Source organism: Motacilla alba, chromosome 5, assembly GCF_015832195.1.
Source record: "Motacilla alba alba isolate MOTALB_02 chromosome 5, Motacilla_alba_V1.0_pri, whole genome shotgun sequence".
NCBI lineage: Eukaryota > Metazoa > Chordata > Aves > Passeriformes > Motacillidae > Motacilla > Motacilla alba.
In genome coordinates this window covers 60,460,658-60,479,878 of record NC_052020.1, presented here as the reverse complement: position 1 = coordinate 60,479,878, position 19,221 = coordinate 60,460,658, and the positions used below count along the sequence as shown (strand labels likewise).

At 53.3% G+C, this 19,221-nt stretch overlaps 2 protein-coding genes across 8 annotated transcripts; one reads left to right on the top strand and one right to left on the bottom strand.

Annotated features, from left to right (window-relative positions):
- Positions 1-46: 46 nt before the first annotated feature.
- On the top strand, positions 47-3,596 carry DMAC2L (distal membrane arm assembly complex 2 like). 2 transcript variants are annotated; one of them, XM_038138749.1, is made up of 4 exons: positions 47-370; positions 900-1,139; positions 2,431-2,602; positions 3,065-3,596. In XM_038138749.1, the coding sequence occupies exons 1-4, from the start codon at positions 349-351 to the stop codon at positions 3,177-3,179; spliced, it is 549 nt and encodes a 182-aa protein (XP_037994677.1). In that variant the 5' UTR covers positions 47-348; the 3' UTR covers positions 3,180-3,596. The 2 variants fall into 2 exon arrangements, with proteins under 2 accessions (XP_037994677.1, XP_037994676.1); XM_038138748.1 differs by having other exon boundaries at positions 51-364; positions 931-1,139.
- CDKL1 (cyclin dependent kinase like 1) lies at positions 3,516-17,925 on the bottom strand. Of its 6 annotated transcripts, none has more exons than XM_038138744.1 (9): positions 17,664-17,921; positions 14,763-14,884; positions 12,877-12,949; positions 10,909-10,999; positions 10,012-10,212; positions 7,435-7,517; positions 7,013-7,069; positions 6,370-6,454; positions 3,516-3,766 (listed from the first exon to the last, which is right to left on the bottom strand). In XM_038138744.1, exons 1-9 carry the CDS (start codon positions 17,829-17,831, stop codon positions 3,549-3,551), a joined length of 1,098 nt encoding a protein of 365 aa, XP_037994672.1. In that variant the 5' UTR covers positions 17,832-17,921; the 3' UTR covers positions 3,516-3,548. The 6 variants fall into 6 exon arrangements, 5 of the variants coding, with proteins under 5 accessions (XP_037994672.1, XP_037994675.1, XP_037994674.1 ...); XM_038138747.1 differs by having other exon boundaries at positions 3,624-3,766; positions 6,370-6,525; positions 17,664-17,920; XR_005257148.1 differs by lacking the exon at positions 3,516-3,766 and adding an exon at positions 4,642-5,541 and having other exon boundaries at positions 6,370-6,525; positions 9,584-10,212; positions 17,664-17,925.
- Positions 17,926-19,221: the final 1,296 nt, after the last annotated feature.

Genomic DNA, 19,221 nt, shown 5'->3' with positions numbered 1-19,221 from the left:
GCCGCGCCTCCTCCTCTCCTCCTCCTCTCCTCCTCTCCTCCTGCTGCTGCTGCCCCTGCCCCTGCCCCTCCTGCTCCGCTCCGCCGGGCAAGGTTCGGCCGCTCGGCGCCGGGGGCAGCCCGGGGGCGGTGACGGCCCCCCCTGCAGCCGCGGGCCCCGCCGGGCTCGCTCACAGCCGCGGTCAGGCCTTGCGGGCGGCACGGCCTGGCCCTGCTGCTGCCGCTGCCGCTGAGTAACAGCTGCCTTTCCCCTCTCCCGTCTGCAAGAAGGTGATGATGGCCTTGGGGACGCTCTTGAGGAAGCCGCCGCTGCCGCCGGGCAGTTGTAGAGCCTTCTGGGGATGGCTGAATGCCGTGTTCAACAAGTAAGAGTGAGTCGCTGGTTAATGATTAACTTTCAGATCCCTCAAATTCTCTGCGCGGTTTGTGAAGCGGAACAATCAAGTCCGTACGCTGCAGAAAGCGTTTTTTGTCACGAATGCTCCTCTTTCTCCTCAGATCGCATGTTGGTTGTTGACAAGGGGTCATTCCGTATCTGCTTCCCCTTCCAAAGCCGTGACCTTCCACAGGAAGGTGTTGGCTCTGCCCCTTCCCTGGAATGGCCAAGACAAGCTGGCCACATGGATCCCATCCCTCAATCCTGCTCTTCTTTGACCCCAAACTCACCTTAAGCAGTAGCAGTTTTCTTTCCTTACACGGAAGGAAACAGAGTTTAGTCCTGTTACATTTGTGTCCAGTTTTCTAAAGAGCACCTGCCGCTTAAGTTGAAAAGCCTCTCGCCAGACTGAGCGCCGCACAATCCAAAACTCCCCCGTAAACCATTTCTAGTGAATCCCATCCTCGCAAACCCTTGCTGTGGAGCATTTCAGTGGTCCACGGAGCGGTTGTGCCGCGCTCCAGGCGGGCTCTGGGCGCTCTCTGTGTCCTGCAGGGTGGACCACGAGCGCATCCGAGCCGTGGGTCCCGACCGGGCGGCCTCGGAGTGGCTGCTGCGCTGCGGGGCCCTGGTCAGGTACCAGGGCTCGCCCAAGTGGCAGCAGGACTACAACGGGCTCCCCACGGGTCCCCTGGGCAAGTACAGGATCGAAGCCATCAACGCCACCGACTCCTGCATCATGTACCGAGGATTTGACTACCTGGGTAACGTACACGCGGTGGTCGTTCTTAATGGGTTTTAATTGCATCAGAATGTGAATGAGGGGGCGGTCTTCTCGTTCCTTAGCTAGATACTGATAAATAATTTGTGGGTTTTTTCCCCCTTTGCAAATATTTATCAGTCCCCAAGGTTTTGCTGGAGGTGTGGTGTGAAGTGGAAAGACATTGGGGATTTCAGCTTTTACCTGAAGTGGCCGTAGCACTAAGATAGTGCCACGAATTTTGATGAGTTCGTAGCAAAAAGCACTATAAATATTATTTTTCTTCTGCACCAAGGGATGATTTTGGTGGCTCTGAAGTTGTAATTCTGCTCATTCTCCAGGCATTTATGATGTCTTTTGTCTTTATTTGTCTAAAGACAAAAAGCAGATTCTCTTAAAAATAGGAGATTAAACTCTTATTAAAACTCTTACAAAGAGATTAATCTCTTATTAAAAATATGAGATTGAAGTGTTTCAGGTGATCTTTAAATAACAGAAACCAAAATGGGAACAGGCTGTTTTATTTTTTCATAGCAAGGGAGCCTGAATTTCTGGCATTAGCCCTTTCTTATGTCAGAGTCGCTGTTCATTACCCAAAATTGTGCAGGTTTTTTGTTACTTGCCCATTGCAAAGCTCTTGAAATCTTACTGAAATGATTCCAACCCCAAGGTTTTCCTAAATCTGAAGTACCACAAAAGGACTTTGGAGATTCACTGTGTTACAGCCCCCGTGTAAAAAGGAATGTGTTGCTGGGTGGTTTTAGGGGCAGTTATTAAACCGAGAGCAAGCAGCACGGGTTTGTTGGAGTTCAGGAGCACATCATCACAGCGTGATTGCACGCAGGTGCTCTCACTGCAGAGCTCTGGCTGTCAGGGCTGCAGCCCCAGATCTGACTCCCACACGGGTTCAGGATGAACATGTTTTTATACCCTTATCGTTATATAACTACATATTAATTATTAAACTTATATTGTTCTGTTGTACACATTGATTTCATCCAAGCATGGATTTTGTGATTTTCATCAAACCCCCCCACATAATTTCTCATGATTCTTGTTCTGATTAAACAATAATTATATCCAATTACCAAACAATCATCTCATCTAACAATCCTATCATTTATCACAGTCATTAAATGACTATACAGGTGCAGCCTAACATTGTCCCAGGGCCTACCAGGCCTATCCTTCCTTTCTAACTCCCTGAATATTCCATGATTTTAGAAACATTCAATCCCCGTGCTATCAGGCTGCTCCTGGAATCCTGCAGCAAATCCTCCCTTGTGCCCCTGCAGATGGCCTGGAGCACGTCACAGACATCAAGCTGGAGAAGTGCATGTACATCCAGGACCAGTGTCTGCAGCGGCTCAGCGAGACCAGCAACCTCCAGAAGAGTCTGCAGCAGCTGAAGATCATTTCCTGTGGCAACGTCACAGACAAAGGCATCCTTGCACTCCACAAGCTGACGTACGTGAGGCACTGAGTGCTCCCACAGCCCCCTGCTCTGTGGGACTGGGATTGGGACTGGGACTGGGACTGTGCTGCCTGCAGGGGCTGCAGTCTGGCTGTGGCTGGGGTGGGCTCCAGGGTAAGTGGTTCATGCTCAGCTTGGCTGCTGCTCCTGAGCCCTCTCCTGCCCAGCTCTGTTTGACACAGTTTGTGTCCTGCAGCTTTCAGTGCTTCTCCACTCACAGCTGCCTGTCATCCCTCAGGGTCTGGGACAGACCTGGGTGCTCAGGAATGGGGTGCAGTTGGATACTGCAGCTAAAAACCCCAAACACCCACTTCAGAAACAAACTTCCAGTATAACCATTTAAAATACCAAACCTTCCAGCCACCATTTAAAATTCTCAAAAAAACTGCAGTAGAATTAATTTCTCTGTCAGCAATTCAACAGTAGTCGCCCATTTTCTTTTTGAATATTTACAGGAACCTGGAATATTTGTATCTGAGTGACCTTCCTGGGATCAGAGAGAAAGAAACAACCTTCCGTGTCCTTCAGGAGGCACTGCCCAAGCTGGAGCTGGAGCTGGATTTGGAATAAACGCAGCAGCACGTAACTGAGATGTGATTTCCTAGGATTTCTCTTACGTTGCCTCCATGAAGTTGTAGACACCACTGTGTTTGCAGTAAGCCCAGCTCTCCCAGTCCAGCCTCAGAGGTGTGTGTGACCTTTTAAGAAATCATGCAATTAATTTTTATTAAGCTTAAACTCAGTGGTGGATCAAGAACAGCCAGGGCAGGCCTCTGCACGCAGGGATCTGTTTCCTGTTTTTCTAGGAAGCTCGGAATCCCTCGGTCAGAAGTTCTCAGTGTTTTATTGCACAGCAGCAGAGTGCACAGTGGCACTGGGGGGATGTCGGGGCGCGTGCGGTCAGTGCCTGGTGTTGGTGCTGTTCCCTCCGGGAGAATCTCACCCAGTAGGTGGGTGCTGATTTAATAAAAAAGGTTCTGGGTCTTTTTTGTGTTCTTCACGCTTGGAGTTTGTCCGGTTTAAAGATCTGCAGGCAGGCAGGGTCACGGGCTCTTTGTGCAGGAGCAGCAGCTCTTGGACACAGCCTTGAGCAGTTTTTGCTGGTGCTGATGGGCTGCAGCAGCTCTGTGCACTCTGGCGTTGCATCCTCATCCCTCCTGATAAATAAAAGTCTTTCAGAATTGTTGAGGTTGGAAAAGCCCTCTGAGATCATGGGAGTCCAGTGTTCCCCCAGCACTGCCAAGGCCACCACTGACCCGCATCCCCAAGTGCCACATCCACGTGGATTTAAATCCCTCCAGGGATGGTGAGTCCAGCGCTGCCCTGAGCAGCTGTGCCAGAGCTGGATAAACGTTTCCATGAAGGAATTTTCCCAATTATCAAAGCTAAAGCTTCGTGGTACAACTTGATGTCCCTGTTCCTGGAGCAGAGCCCGACTCCCCCCGGCTGTCCCCTCCTGGCAGGAGCTGTGCAGAGCCACAAGGGCCCCCTTGAGCCTCCTCTGCTCCAGGCTGAGCCCCTTCCCAGCTCCCTCAGGAATTCTCCAGCCCCTTCCCAGCTCCCTCAGGAATTCTCCAGCCCCTTCCCAGCTCCCTCAGGAATTCTCCAGCCCCTTCCCAGCTCTGTTCCCTGCCCTGGACACGCTCCAGCCCCTCCGTGCCTTTCTCGTGAGAGACTCAGCAGTGCCCCAGGACTGGAGGCAGGGCCTCACCCGTGCCAGCACAGTGGGAATGGCTGATCCTCGGGGACAGCACAGCATTTTCACCCAAATCCCCAGGGCTGGGCTAGGGAAAGGCAGAAGGCAGTGACTCTCAAGCAGTCAGCTGCATGGTGCTGTCTCAGAGATGGTTTTCCATGTGTAAGGAAACAGAAGGGCAACAGGCCCACACAGGACATGTCATCTGTCCCACTGAAAGGGCTTTTACTGCTGTGGGACACAAAAGGGAGTGGCAAAACATTTTTGCTCTAAGTGTCAGTAAAAAGAGGATGTTCTTGTCCAGTAGTAAAGTTTCATATAGCAAAATACCTCCAGTAAATTGGAAAAAGAAGCTACATTTCTTTTATTCAAGATCATCACCATATTATATTCTGAGATTCTACAAACCCCAGTCGTTCTAATACAAACACGTAGGTAGAATTCCTGCCTGTGTCTGGCCAATGTTATAAATTACATTCATGATTAGTTTTGATAAAATCATTTCTGTAACTACAAGCAAGTGCCCTCACTCTTGTCAGAAGCAGAATCCAAGGCCGAAGCTTGCAGAAGCTCTGGAAAGACTAAAGAAACAGCAGGGCTGCTGCTCTGTTCTGGTGCCGGGGGAGCTCTGAAGCCCCCAGCAGCAGCTGGAGACCTTTGAGCTCTGTAGGGGCAGGAGTGAGCCCGGTGCGTCTCTGGAGCTGAGACCTCCCTGGAGCAGGCAGCCCTGCCAGCTGGGCTGCACCAACCCATCTTCAGCCCTGCAGCACAGGCACAGCTCCTCGCAGAGCAGGGACTCGCGCCAGCCTAAAGCAGGAGGGCCTGCTGTATTTGGCAAGGTGCAGCTCTCCTGCCACGTCTGAAATGCAGGGACAGAGTTTTGAATTTCTTGGGGTACTCCTGAACCCGGAGGCAATCAGGAACTAAAGCAGAAGGCATTTGCCTTTGTACACAGAACGCTAGGATGAGCTTGGAGTTCTTTCTGCATCGCTTCCTCTCCGTCAGTGACCCAGAGCAGGGGGCAGATCACTGTACATGCCATAGCTTCTAGAAATTGAGTGTTCCACTGCGTATCCTCCCTTTATAAATCCTGGGTGACTGCAAACAACTGAGTTTTGATGTGCCACCTGGTCAGATGTTTGGGAAGTGGTACTTTGATTTCCTTGTCTTGCAGCAGTTCTTGCTGTCCAGAGCTGGGAGAACTTTGCTGCAGGTCAGCTGAGGCAGGTGCTGTAACTAAAGGAAAAGTTACAGCACGTGTATTTGTTTGGAATGGGAATAAAGCACACATGGAATCAATTTTCACACGGAATATGAGCTATGAAACTATTCCTACTGTAATCCTGTACTTTCCAAGCTAAGATTCTGGGGTTTTATGACTGGACTGCAACTAGAACAACTCATTAAAGAATTCCATTAGGCAAGAAAAATATCTCAGGTGATAGGAATGGAAGAGGCCAATCGATGTGACCCAGAACTGACACCCTGTAGCAGTTCCCCATCCCTCACATCCAACTTCCCTGCCTGTTCCCAGCTCAGCATTAGAGCTGCCATGGGGAATGTGGCTCCCAGCAATACAGAACTGTGGAATGAGTTGCATTGTGAGGCTGGATTTGGGACTTGGGATGGAGTCTGGAAAAGCCAGAGCAGCAGGGAGACATTTGCTTGGCAGCTCCAGCTGCAGAAACACCCAGTGCTTGGGGTAACGTGTGGAACTGTTCCAAACAGAAGTGGTGCTTGTTCCATCTCCGTAATTCAGGATTAAAAAGCACCTGAGTACTCAAAATTAAACCAGCCAGGTGAGAGTGTCCAGCCCTCGTGCTGCTCTCGGTCAGGAATGCACATTCCTGGATGAACCCTACTGTGCTGTTTATCCCAGTGCCCCGTGGAGCCGCAGTGCAAAATCCAGTTTGTACGGAGTTACTCTTTAGCCAGGGGGTGTTTTCTGCTCAGGACAGAACCAAGAGCAGCCCAACACCCTCACCTGCCAGCACAGCCCACCCTGGGAGCCAGCAAAGAACAGCCCCTCCTTAGGGGGGATACCAAACACCGTGGAAAGCTTACCCCTGGCACGTGCTTCCGAGTCAGCCTGGCTGCTTTCCGAGTGCCCTTCTGGGGTTCTCTGCCCAGCTCTGCTGCCTCCCTGAGGCTGTCAAAATAGGGGTGCTGCAGCAGCTGCTCACAGCTCTGCCTCTCTGCAGGGTCCATCCGAAGGCAGCCCTTCCAAAAGATGGAGGATCACACAAAACACTCCTCACACAGCCCTGCACAGTTCCAGCGGCTCCCCACAGCCCATGAGTATTCCCACAGGTACACGTGTTAATAATTTTTAAATGGATTCTAAGAGTGGCTTTTCAGAGGCAGCATGAAGCTTGAGGAGCAGCTAATTATCCAACAATTACAAGAATTAATCATGGAATGGTTTGGGTTGCAAAGGACCTTAAAGATCTCTTATTCCAAACCTCTGCCCTGGGCGGGGACACCTTCCCCTATCCCAGGCTGCTCCAAGCCCTGTCCTGTGACACTTCCAGGCATGGAGAATCCACAACTGTAGCAGGAATTGTGGCTCAAGGGGCAGCTGCAATCACATGGGGCAGCAAACCAGGTCTGTTTGTCAGTGAATCTTTGGTAACTCAGTCCCAGACTCTCACTCAGATGATTTGTTTATCCCAGTGCTGGGCTCCTCCACAAGCTGCAGTTTCCTTACCTTCATGAGAGCCAGTGCAGAGTATGAAATGTTGGGGAATTTCACTTCTAATGGTTCCTGCAGGGAAGAAAACCAGTGAATGGACTCGTATTTGCAAACTTTTCATTCATCAGAAACCAAGACTGAGCTTCCCATGGGAACGTGACCTATTCCTCACAAAATGCCTCCATCACTCCATGTGCTCAGAGGCCTGGCAGCTCTGAGGATGTGCCACCAGAAATGGGGCAGAGCAGCAGAGATTAAACATTTTTGGACTGCTTTTACACAGGCTGTAAGTTAAAATGCCATGAGAGGTTCAGCCACCTCCAAATAATGTTCTGGTGCACACTGGCAAAGTAGAGGACAAAGCTTTTGGATAGGGAAAAACACTGCACAGCAAAGGACAGGGCAGGGAGGGAAGTGCAGCTGGAGGCAGCTCTTACCATGCTCTCTGGGTCTGGAATTCGTACCCCACTGAAGAACTGGTTGGTGCTGAACACTTGCTGGTGCCTGGGAATGAGATCCCCTTCAACCAAGAATTTAAAAAAGAAAAAAAAAATGGAGTAATTTGCTTAATTTTACAGTGCCTGCACTGAACGTGGCTGCATCCTCTAACGAGGCTGATGCCATCCAAGACAGCACCTGAAGAGGTGCAGTGTCACCAAGTGAGCCAAGGCAATGTGCTTTTGTGACAATTAATGTCCATTTGGGCCATCAGTGATCCCACACCCAGGTGACTGTGCTGAAGGAAAGGCAGGGCCACAAGTGTTCCAGCTTCAGGAGGATTTAATTCCTTTTGGGTGAAATTCTCTTTGGACACTCCTGAGGGGGCTGTGCAGAGCTGGCACACAGCCCCACCTGAACCTGCTGCAGCTTTTCCCCAAGGCAGCATTTTTGAAGCTCAGAGCACCCCAGAGTGAGCAAAGTGTTAAAATCAAATCCCCAGCAAAGGAACCAGTGCAATGGCAACCCCATGATGGCACAGCTTCAGTCAAGGAGCTTTGCTCTGTGAACACTGCCTCGCTCCAGCACCTGGATCCAACAATCAATGGGAACCTCCTCTGGCTGAAACCCTGTCATTAAAAATAAATTACAACTGCCTAACACTGGCATTAATGAATTCTGGAGGATGAAGTAATCCGTGATGAACTCTTTTTCTAGCTAAGGAGCTTATCTGTTTAAAGCCATTAGTCACCTTTGTAGTTTTATAAACTGCTCAGTTGAAATTACAACTCTGTTAATTCCAACAAATTTCAGTGAAAAGTGGGGGGTTGTTTGTTGTCACCCAAGAAATCAGATTTTACACACCAAAACTGAAAAGAATCAATGGGACTGGATTAGTTTAAGTGTTATGGGGAATAAAGGCTCTTTTATTTAACAAATAAATACGGAGTGGCTCCTGAATTCATTGATGAGCAACAAGAGACACGTGGAACAGACAAGCTGTGATGTCCACACTGCTCTTCCCAGGCACACAGCCATCAACAGGCACTGACAACACTGGAGACCTCCAAACCTGGGATGAATTGAATCCAGCTGTTCACAGACCACTGTGTTTGGTACCAAACCCTGAAACAAACCCCTGGATCTTGTAAACCTTTATGCAAAACGTTCCTGGTCCTTTCTGATACAGGCACCTCATGTTTTTGTCTGTGTGGAGACAGCTGAAGTTGCTGTGCTCCCCCACCCCAGCAGGGACCAGGAGGGGCATCCAGCGGTCACCAAACACATCCCACATCTTTCCTGATCTGCCCTGCACCAGCCCCAGCTTCCCAGAGGGTAGGAGAGTGGAGGGATGGTTCCAGGCAGTCTGCAGGCAGTGATCCCGACTCTCAGCCTGGTTCACTGCGAGCCTGTTGGCACATGCACACAATGCAGGAGCACCCCGCTCCTTCTGAAGGACAGGAACCCCTCAAATAAACCAGCAGCTTCGAAAGGGAGAGATCGGCTGGGTAAACTCCCCATTCCCCTGGCTGCTCCCCATTCCACCAGAGAGGGCATCCCTCCCCAGAGAGCGCCAGCACTGCCGGGCTGTGCGTGCCAGGGACACTCACCCAGGGTCCTGAGGAGGAGGGACACCTGGGACACTCACCCAGGGTCCTGAGGAGGAGGGACACCTGGGGACACTCACAGTTCTGCAGATGAGGGACACCTGGGACACTCACCCAGGGTCCTGAGGAGGAGGGACACCTGGGGACACTCACCCAGGGTCCTGAGGAGGAGGGACACCTGGGACACTCACCCAGGGTCCTGAGGACGAGGTACAGCTGGGGACACTCACCCAGGGTCCTGAGGATGGGGTACAGCTGGGGACACTCACCCAGGGTTCTGCGGATGAGGTACAGCTGGGGACACTCACCCAGGGTCCTGAGGATGGGGTACAGCTGGGGACACTCACCCAGGGTCCTGAGGATGAGGGACACCTGGGGACACTCACCCAGGGTCCTGAGGATGGGGTACACCTGGGGACACTCACCCAGGGTCCTGCGGATGAGGGACACCTGGGGACACTCACCCAGGGTTCTGTGGATGAGGGACACCTGGGACACTCACCCAGGGTCCTGAGGATGGGGTACAGCTGGGGACACTCACCCAGGGTCCTGCGGATGAGGTACAGCTGGGGACACTCACCCAGGGTCCTGCGGATGAGGTACAGCTGGGGACACTCACCCAGGGTCCTGAGGATGAGGGACACCTGGGGACACTCACCCAGGGTCCTGAGGATGGGGTACACCTGGGGACACTCACCCAGGGTCCTGCGGATGAGGGACACCTGGGGACACTCACCCAGGGTTCTGTGGATGAGGGACACCTGGGACACTCACCCAGGGTCCTGCGGATGGGGTACAGCTGGGGACACTCACCCAGGGTCCTGAGGATGAGGGACACCTGGGGACACTCACCCAGGGTCCTGCGGATGAGGTACAGCTGGGGACACTCACCCAGGGTCCTGCGGATGAGGTACAGCTGGGGACACTCACCCAGGGTTCTGCGGATGAGGTACAGCTGGGGACACTCACCCAGGGTCCTGCGGATGAGGTACAGCTGGTCCGCGTCCGACTTGCCCGGCCACAGGGGCAGCCCCGAGAGCAGCTCGGCGAACACGCAGCCGATGGCCCACACGTCCACGGGGGGGCCGTACTGGGTGTCCCCCACCAGCAGCTCCGGGGAGCGGTACCACCGGGTGGCCACGTAGTCGGTGTAGTAGTCACAGGGACCAGCTGGGTCAGGGGACAGAGACACGACCACAGGAACGTGGGATCAGAGCAATGCAGAGGAGCCGTCGTCACTTGTTACATTTCGGGGCAGCTCCTGGGCAGGCCAGAGCTGCAGGAGCAGGGTGAGTCACTGGCCACCAGCAGAACCCAACTTTGGAAACACTCGGGGTCTGGTAAAAATCAAGATCCTGTTTTCGTCCAAATGAAAATGTGCACAGCTCCACAGCAGGGCCCTGCAGCAGCCAGTGGGCAGTTCTCAGAACCCATGTGATTTGTCTGAAGAGGAGCTAAAAAAACCCAGATTAGGGGGTTTATTTTCAACGGAAAATGTGAAGCCATTGTTTGCAGAAGCAGCCAGAGGGGCTTTTCCTGCCAGGGAGCTCCAGCTGTGTCTCCAGCCCTGCACAAACAACGGCTGGGCAGCTCTGAGACGCCCAAGGCCGAGTTCCATCTCCCCGTGCCAGCACCCCCAGCGGCCCAGCAGGAGCTCGGTTTGTTTACAGATGTCACCGCGGTGTCTGGGCTCCCTCCCTGCACGGTTTAGGAATCTCTACCCGGCCTTCAGCTGAGCTTCCCTGGGAAAACACACAGCTACCATACAGGAGGATTTGCAGTATGTCGGACACAGACAGGTGGGGGTTGGAATGGCTTATCCCGCTCTCCCAGAACATAAAGAATGCAGATAAATTCAGCACTCACTCAGTATTCGAGCAAATCCGAAGTCACAGAGTTTGATGACCGAGTGCTTTGTTATCAGGATGTTCTCTGGCTTCACATCCCGGTGGATGCACTGGAAGAAGAAGAAGAAGCAAGCTTAGACGCATTTATCCTGGCCCTCAGATAGATCCAGCACACTGTGCCAGGCAGCTCTTCCTGCTGGAAGGATTTCTGAGCAGCAGGACAATGACCTGTCCACAGCCCACCCTTGGGAGAGGCACTGTGCAGGCTGCCAGCTTCAGCTGCCAGCTCTATCCCCTGGACAACTGGGAGGCAGCTCCTGAAGCCCCTGGGAAGCTCCTCCCGAACGGTTTTGCTGATGGAGCTCAGCAAGAGCTCTGCTCAGCACAGGTGACAGACACATCCAGAGCTGTGTCCAGCTTGGGACCCTCCCCAGAGGGAGGATGTGACTCCAGTGAAGGACCACTGAAATTTACAGCACTGGGGTGTGTGACATCCAAGGAGAGGATGAGGGAGTTGGGATCACCAAGAAAAGGCTCCAGGTGAAACTCTTCCATGTGCATTAAATACCTGATGGGAAGGAGCAAAGGAGACTGAGCCAGGCTGTTCTTGGTGGTGCTGAAAGGACACAGACCATGGGCACAAACTGAACTCTCAGGAAATTCCATTTAAACCTAACCAATTCATTGGATCTTTTTACTGAGGGCACGGCCAGACACCCAAACAGATTGCCCAGGGAGTCTGTGCAGACTCCAGCCATGGAGATACTGAATCCTGACTGGAAAAGTTTCTGAGCAGCCTGTTCTAGCTGAGCCAGCTGGATTGGAAGGGTTGGATGAGAAGATCTCCAGGGCCCCCTTCCAACATCAGCAATTCTGTGATTCTTTAGAGGTGACCTTGTCCTTCACAACAACTGAATTTGGGCTTGGCAAAGAATTTCTGCTGAAACAGAAATTCTGTTATCAAACTAACAAAGGCATTTATTTCTTTTGTTCTACTCAACTCACTGGGGTCTCACTCACATTGTCCCTCTGCCATCATCCCCTCAGAGCAAACACCTTGGACTTTCCTTGCCAAGCTGGTGGTAAACTATTTTGTCTCCTCCTGAGGACTGAAATGCTCCTTATTAACCCACTGTCACGGAGCTCCAAAAAGGGCAGCTGCATAAAACCTCATTACCTGGGATCTACAGCAGCTCAGGCTGCAGCCTCTCATTGTTCCCTCTGCTCTCAAACTCCACTAAATCTTCCAGACTGAGCAGGGGAACAGAAAAAAGACACAAACCAACAAATCTTGGAAGCAGGAGAGACCTGTGGCCAAGTTCCTGTGGCTCAACTGGACGTAATTCTCTTAGCAAAGACAAAACACCCATTCCAGGGCCTTCTCCTGCCCCACTCTTAATCTCAAGTTTTGGCAGATGAACAAAAATAAAGACAATTAGAGCTAAGTTTGGCTAAAGAGCTTTTCCAAAAGGCTCCTTCTCCTTCCCCGCTTCTTAAAATGTTCCCACTGAAGAATCTGACATGCACACAACTCGTGTCTCCCTCCAGAGAGCAGAGGAGGGAGTAAAAAGGATTTACTGTGTCTGAGTTCTGAAACCTTTTCACTGGTGCTACGACTCAACCCCATGCCAGTCAAGTGAAGGATTTTTTGTGCAGTCAGCAGCAGTTTGCTCAGGTGCCAGCTGACGAGCTGGTAAGGAAGCTCCTGAGGGGCAGGAACCAAGGAATCCCACCAGGATCATTCCCATTCCTCCTGGAGGCTTGTCCAAGGTCATTAGAGCAAATCCTTCCCTGACAGCCTGTGTGACAGTGAAGGCAGCTGCTGTGGGTATACACCAACATTTCAGATGTGTTTCCTGTTCAAAACAGGAGATTCCACCTGAGTCCATCCCATGAAAGCTCTGGAATCAGGAAAACGCCAGCAGAACCCCCCTCTCTCCTCCAAGGCCATGTTCCAGCAATCACTGGTGCAGCTCAGGGGACTCACATTGTGTTTGTGGCAGAAGTTCACGGCCTGCAGGGTCTGCCAGGTTATGCTCTTCACCAGGTGCTCTGGCAGCCTGTTGGAAAAACCACAGTTTTATTTTGGCCATTAATAATAAATTCACTATTTCAGGGGAAATGAGTGCTGACATTGTACAGGGATCTCTGAGCAAAACCATCAGAGAAGTCAGGAGACCCTTCCAAAGCCAGTCAGCGTGACAAGAGAAGAGGATTTCTGTCTGCCACCGCTGTCACAGCCAGCAAGGGCTGCCACTGACCACCCAGCAAAGCGTGTGAGTCCATCTCAGCCCCTGTCCTACAATTCCTGGCAATCCTGAAATGCCAGCAGGAATTTCTGCCTCAGCACCTCTCAGGGCTGGAACTGCTGGAGTATCCATGGTACAGATACATGGAATGCTGCCATGGCACTGATTGTCCAGAGTGGAGAGGTGAAAAATGGCCCAGGGAAGGGTGCTCAGCCCAGAGTACAAAGCTCTGCTTTGGTTTGGATCCCCCTGCTTCCCTCCCACAGCCAGCAAACACCTCCCAGCCCCTCTCCTTTCTTTCAGTTACTGGGCAACAGTTCTTGAACTTCTTGGCTGTCTGTAAGGATCTTCAACAACCCCAGGAAAGGCAGGAGTGACAATCTTGACATTTTCCAACTCAAACAATTTTATTTCACACCTAGTACCGAAAAGCTTCTGATTCATAATAAAGAAAAACATTACCCAAAAATAAAGCAAAACAATGCAAGCCTGAATTTTTCTTTCAGGCTTGGCTTTCACTTTGTGCCGTCAGTGGGCCAGTGACACTCTGCTGACACTCTGCTGAGTAGAGATTCCTTCCAGAAATATCCCAGAACGATGGGAGTGCTGCTCTGACAGCTTGAAAAGGTGATGGAGTCTATCAAATGAGCTGGAATCAGCATGTGCCCACCCATCTGAACCTGACCACAAGAGACTTGACCACCTGCCCTAGCAAAGCTGACAAGCAAAGCATGCAGCCAGCTGTTCCGTGCTCCTTCCCACTGGAGCTGTTCTGATGAACAGTCAGCGATCGGGGAGCACTTCCTTCAGGAGTTAGCCATCCCCTCTGCAGATCCCAGGGAACAGAGTGGGGTGGCAGCTGCAGGGCAGCTCTCAAAGCTGGCAGCTTTGTCACATGCTGTCAGCGCGCTCCTCACCGGGGACAAAGGGAGCAAATCACAAGCTCTTGTTTACTCAACCCCCCCGCGCTGCAGGCAAATTCACAGCCCCAGGCCTGTGAAACGATTTATGGACTCTGCTTTAGCACTTCCCCTGCACCAAGGCACCCGGACAATTAGGGACAGAGGGAGTGGCGTTTACAAGGTGCGGACAGAACAAACCCTGCGTGCAGCTCACGCTTGGTGCAAGCACCTGTCTGAAGAGGAGATTAGCAGAGAGGCGCAGGGACAGCTCTTGGGAATTACTCCTCACTCAAAGTGTTCACAAGTGCAGATGTGGCACTTGGGGACAGCGATTTAGCGGTGAACGCGGCAGTGCTGCAGTAACAGCTGGACTCGATGGTCTCAGAAGGCTTTTCCAACCTAAATGATTCTGCAAGTCCCCGATTCTGTGTTGGGCTGCCCACAGTGATGGCAGCAGTGGAAGCAGCAGCCGCTCCCAAGCCCCGGCTCGCTGCTCCCGGGCAGCCAGAGCTCTCCCAAAGGCTCGGCGCTCCCGTCTCCGCGGTGAGCGGGGCTGCGCGGGAACGCGGCTCCCACGCCGCTCCTGTGCCAAACCACGGGAACAGAGACAGTCCCGGGCCCTGGGCTGAGAAACTGCTGTAATTAATGACATTCCCCTGGAAAGCCCCAGGGCAGCAGCACGGACACGCCGCCCCGGCGCTCCCGGGGCCAGGGGCACTCACCCGCGGGGGTGCTTGTCCAGCTCATGCAGCACGGTGTGCTCGCAGTACTCGAACACCAGGTGCAGCCGCCGCTTCCTCCTGAACACCTCCAGCAGCTTCACCAGGTTGGGGTGCTTGAGTCGCTGCAACACACAGGGGGTGGGCTGGTCAGGAGCTGCACAGGGGGAAGGTGCGGGGGACAGATTTGTCCTGCAGGGTCACAATTCCTTCAGCTGAACCCTTTCTACAAGCACAGCTCTGTAGCGTTTTGCCCGGGGGGGTTTGAGCTGATCTGATGAGCTCTCAACACCCCAACACTACACCCCAGAATAGCTCAGCATTCATCGGGAGGCATAAAAGGAGCAGGAGGCTGATGTGACAGCGTCAGGAACAAAAAGGTTTAATAAAGGCAAAATAACAAACTCAAACCGATCCAGGTGCCACAAGCTTGTGCTCCTGGTAAAAGACACCTCACAAAAGCGATTTGGTTTCTTTGTTCTGTCCTTTTCTACTCAATGGCCCAGGCGGGACCTTTTGGCTTATGGCCAATTAGCTGTCCCCAAACTTGAGGTGAAGTCCCCAAGGTCCTATCAGTGACTTTACTACCTGATCACCGGGAGAAACTTCTGGGCTGTTTCCTTTTTGGGGGACAGAGGAAGGTTCTGTCACTCTGTCCATAGGGGGCACATTCCTACACAGCTCAGCCCCTGTGGACTTATTTTGGGAGCTGACCTCAGTGGGTGGACAACAGCTCTGCCCAGTGTTCCATCTAGTCCAGCCCTCTGGCACTAGGAAGCCCCAATATCCCCAGTGACCTCAGATATTGGGAAGGAATTCCTGACTGTGAGGGTGGGGAGGTCCTGGCACAGGGTGAAGATGCCCAGAGGAGCTGTGGCTGCCCCTGGATCCCTGGCAGTGTCCAAGGCCAGGCTGGACAGGGCTTGGAGCAGCCTGGGACAGTGGGAGGTGTCCTTGCCCATGGCAGGGGGGGAATGGGATGAGCTTGAGTCTGGAATTCTATGGTTTCGAGAGTCTGCAAACTCCCACTCCACGTCCCTTGGCTCCTGGCCACAAAAATCCCTTGGTCTGCAAGGTGCTTACTGGGCAGAAAAATGATTGATCAGGCCCAGAACTTTCTACTGATGAAACACAATCTCACTCCATCTCTGACAAACAGGAGTTGCCTAAGCAAGGAAGTGCCTCAAGAAACAAACAAACAAGCTGTCACTATTTGCAGAGAAAAAGCTGAAAAGAGTCAAGCAGGTCTGCACTTGTTAAAGTCAACAGTGATCAGCACAGATCCTGCTGTGCCTGGCTGCAGTAGCTTTGGATCCTTAAGGATGATGCAGCTCCCAGCTGCTTTACAAGGCACTTCTGCCGTGATTATTTTTCTTTTCAGATGTTTAATATAAATTAAATCTTAATGTAAATCTAGCATTATTCCCTGAAATAATATAGCTACATGTCCTGTGTATAATTTGGACAGGAGAAAAACTTAGGCTGCTTCTCCCCGAAATGTAACTGAAAAATAATTATGCTTTTTCCCAGATGATTGCTTTCCTAGGACAGCAGGTGTGCAAATCATGAGCACCCTGGAAAAAGTGCAAAGGGGACGCCTCCCCTTTCTTGGAACACAAAGCTGAGGGTACTGTGTGCCATCACCCAGCAGCAAGTTTGTAACAAAGAAAAGGAAGTTTGTTTTTTTTCACACAACACATTCCTAAAGCCTCAGGACACTATGGAGACCAAATGAACACACGAGTTCCAAAGAGATGGGACTGAGTCCCAAAAGTCTGCGGATGGATGCAGCAACAGGCACAGCCTTTGCTGCAGAGTCCTTGCCCAGGAGCTGGGAGTGTGAAAGGAAACCTTTACCTGATCCTCTCCTCCTTTCTCCCGGGTCTCTCCTCATTTCTGCATGCTGGATAGACCTGGGGTGTGACTCACTGCAGATGCTCCAGTGCTTTTATTTCATGGGGGAAATAAAGCCAGAGGCTGAAGGAGTAGCCCATTTCTGAAGGAGTAGCCCATTTCTGTGTGAGGATGAGCGCTCACACCGAGGTCAGGAAGGATCAGCAAGGACAAGGCTCACTGGTGCCAGTTCTGCTGTCACTTCCGTGTGGAATACCAGACCCTGCACAGCCCCTGGCATGCAATCCACAGCTGGATCCTGCACATCCAGGGGCTCAGAAAGGGCATTTGAAGGAGGAGCTGGGGCAGATTGATCAACTGTGGAGCAGGGAGAGCTGTGCCCCCTGGCTGTCTCCCTCCTCATGCTGCCTAGCCTCACTTTTTACCCATGTGTTTTATAGCGGCTACAACTGCTCTGGGCAATCTCCCGGACGCAGAGGGGGCTGTGACACGCTCCAAGGGCAGAGCTGTGCCCACACCGGCCAGGCCACCGCTGGCTCCGCGGGGGACAGAGCCGGGCTCACTCCCTCTGTGCAGGGCACACCGCGACCGCGCCGATGCCGCTCCTGCGCCCGGCGGCTGCTCATGGCCGCGCCTCGGCTCCCACCTGCTCCTGCCCGGGCTGGCCAGGATCACCCGGCGTTCCCTGGCACCGGCTTCCTCCCAGAGGAACTGACTGACCTGGGCACTTCATGGCGCCCCTTCACACCCGTCTCTTTGCTTCCCCCCTCACATCACACGTGCCCTCATGCCCCGGCTCTTCATGGCCGCCCTCACACCCCGTCCCCTCATGACACCTCGTCCTCTCACGACGCCCCGTCCCCTCAAGACACTCTGCGCCCTCCTCGCTGTCCTCACACCTTGCAGCCACACGATGTCCCTTCATGGATGTCCTCACACCCTGACCCCTCACGACCGTCGCCGGCGGCTCCCTCAGGGCTCGCCGCTGCCCGCCGGGGCTCGCCATGGCGGGCACAGCCCAGCGGGGTCCGTCCCGCCGCGCCCGCCCACCTTGAGCATGCGGATCTCCCTCAGGGCGATCTTCCGGATCACCGGGTCCTCCTCGGACTCCAGGAACTTCTTGATGGCCACGATCTGCCCCGTGTCCTTGTTGCGGCACTTGAAGACGACGCCGTAGGAGCCCTCCCCGACCTTGCCCAGCTTCTCGTAGCGCTCCATGGCCGGGCGGCCCCGCCGCGCTCCGCCGCCGCCTCAGCGCGCAGCCGGGGCGGGCCCGGGCGGGGGAGTCTCCCCGGCGGGCACGGCCCCAGGAACCGCCCCGGGGACACCGCCACGGCCGGGGCGGGCCCGGGGGAAAGGGAGGGAGAGCGGGCATCCCCCATGGCCGCTGCCGGGGCCATACGCTGACTCTGCGCCTCACGATCCCCCCGGGGTTCATGGCCCGCAGCGCCGTGTTCATGGAGTCACAGAACCGCTCATGGGCTGGGTCGGAAGGGACCTTAAAGACCACCCAGCTCCAACCATCCTGCCATTATCACATTGTCTTTACCCCTCCCTGCCTTTGCAGAGGATCGCTGGGTTTGACTCCGTTTTCCTGCAGGGGAAGCGGGAACATCCACAGGGTCTGCCAGGGTCGGGCAGTGCCCGCACTTCCCTCCGGCACTGGAGGTTTCCCTGGAACATCTTCCCACTGCACGGTTCTGGTATCTCAGGCCTCTGTCACTGAATGGGCTCCTGCCAGCAGCCAGACCCTTCCTCCGGTCGAGTTTTTCCATCCCTGACCATCCTGTTCTCTTTCCTGGTGCACCCGGCTGGGTCCCTGGATCCTCATCCCTCTCCTCATCCCCTGACCAAGGTGCCTTTTGTGGTGGTAATTGCTTTCAAGATTAGATCTGAGTGTGGGCACCCCACTCCATCTCATGCCTCCTCCCTCCCCAATCCTTTCCTGAAGTGCTTCCCAACTCAGAACAAAGATCCACTAGTTTTCTTCCCAAGCCACATTCACCAGGGATGTGCAGCCCTCACATTCCAGCTGCCAAGACTGACCCCCCAGAGTTAACCATCTCCTGCAGGGGAGGAATACTGCTGTGTATTTATTTATAAATGTAACTGCCAGTAACTGGCAGTCGTGTCGTCCAAAGCCACATTCATTATGTTATTTTTTCAGCCTTCTTTTCCCTCTACCTCAGCAGATCCCTGAAGATCTGGGATACAGGTACAGCAGCCAGAGTGAGGACAAGGTGTAAACTGCTCTAGATCCTGCCGAGGCTGAGCTGTGTGTTTTCCTGCTCTGAGCAGCCCTTTGAAGCCCACCAGCCCCTGCTCTCTTCCCGGGTACAAGGCAGCCAGCCTCTGCTTTTCCAGCCAAACAACTCCTGAGTGGTTCCTCAGTGCTCCCGGGTGACTGGGCCGGGAATAATTTGTCCCTGCTGCTGTGATTTGTCCCTCCCGTGCTGTCCCTGGGAGCTGCTGCTGGCTCCCTGCGGTCTGCAGGACAGGGAACAGCGGCGCCAGGCCCTTCCCACAGCAGCCACAAAACCTGGAGCTGCCTGGATCCTCCCCAGAGCCCCGTGACAAGGTATTGTTCCCAGCGAGTCACCACGGCACA

What these genes read in the sequence shown, in the direction of transcription:
- DMAC2L (XM_038138748.1), top strand. Translation starts at nt 273, where the DNA reads ATGATGGCCTTGGGGACGCTCTTGAGGAAGCCGCCGCTGCCGCCGGGC. An exon ending in CTGAATGCCGTGTTCAACAA is followed by an intron (nt 365 to 930) that starts GTAAGAGTGAGT and finishes TGTGTCCTGCAG; the next exon opens with GGTGGACCACGAGCGCATCC. An exon ending in CCGAGGATTTGACTACCTGG is followed by an intron (nt 1,140 to 2,430) that starts GTAACGTACACG and finishes GTGCCCCTGCAG; the next exon opens with ATGGCCTGGAGCACGTCACA.
- CDKL1 (XM_038138743.1), bottom strand. Translation starts at nt 17,831, where the DNA reads ATGGAGCGCTACGAGAAGCTGGGCAAGGTCGGGGAGGGCTCCTACGGC. An exon ending in GGGAGATCCGCATGCTCAAG is followed by an intron (nt 14,885 to 17,663) that starts GTGGGCGGGCGC and finishes TGTGTGTTGCAG; the next exon opens with CGACTCAAGCACCCCAACCT. An exon ending in CCTCATCCGCAGGACCCTGG is followed by an intron (nt 7,518 to 9,583) that starts GTGAGTGTCCCC and finishes TCTTGGTTGAAG; the next exon opens with GGGATCTCATTCCCAGGCAC.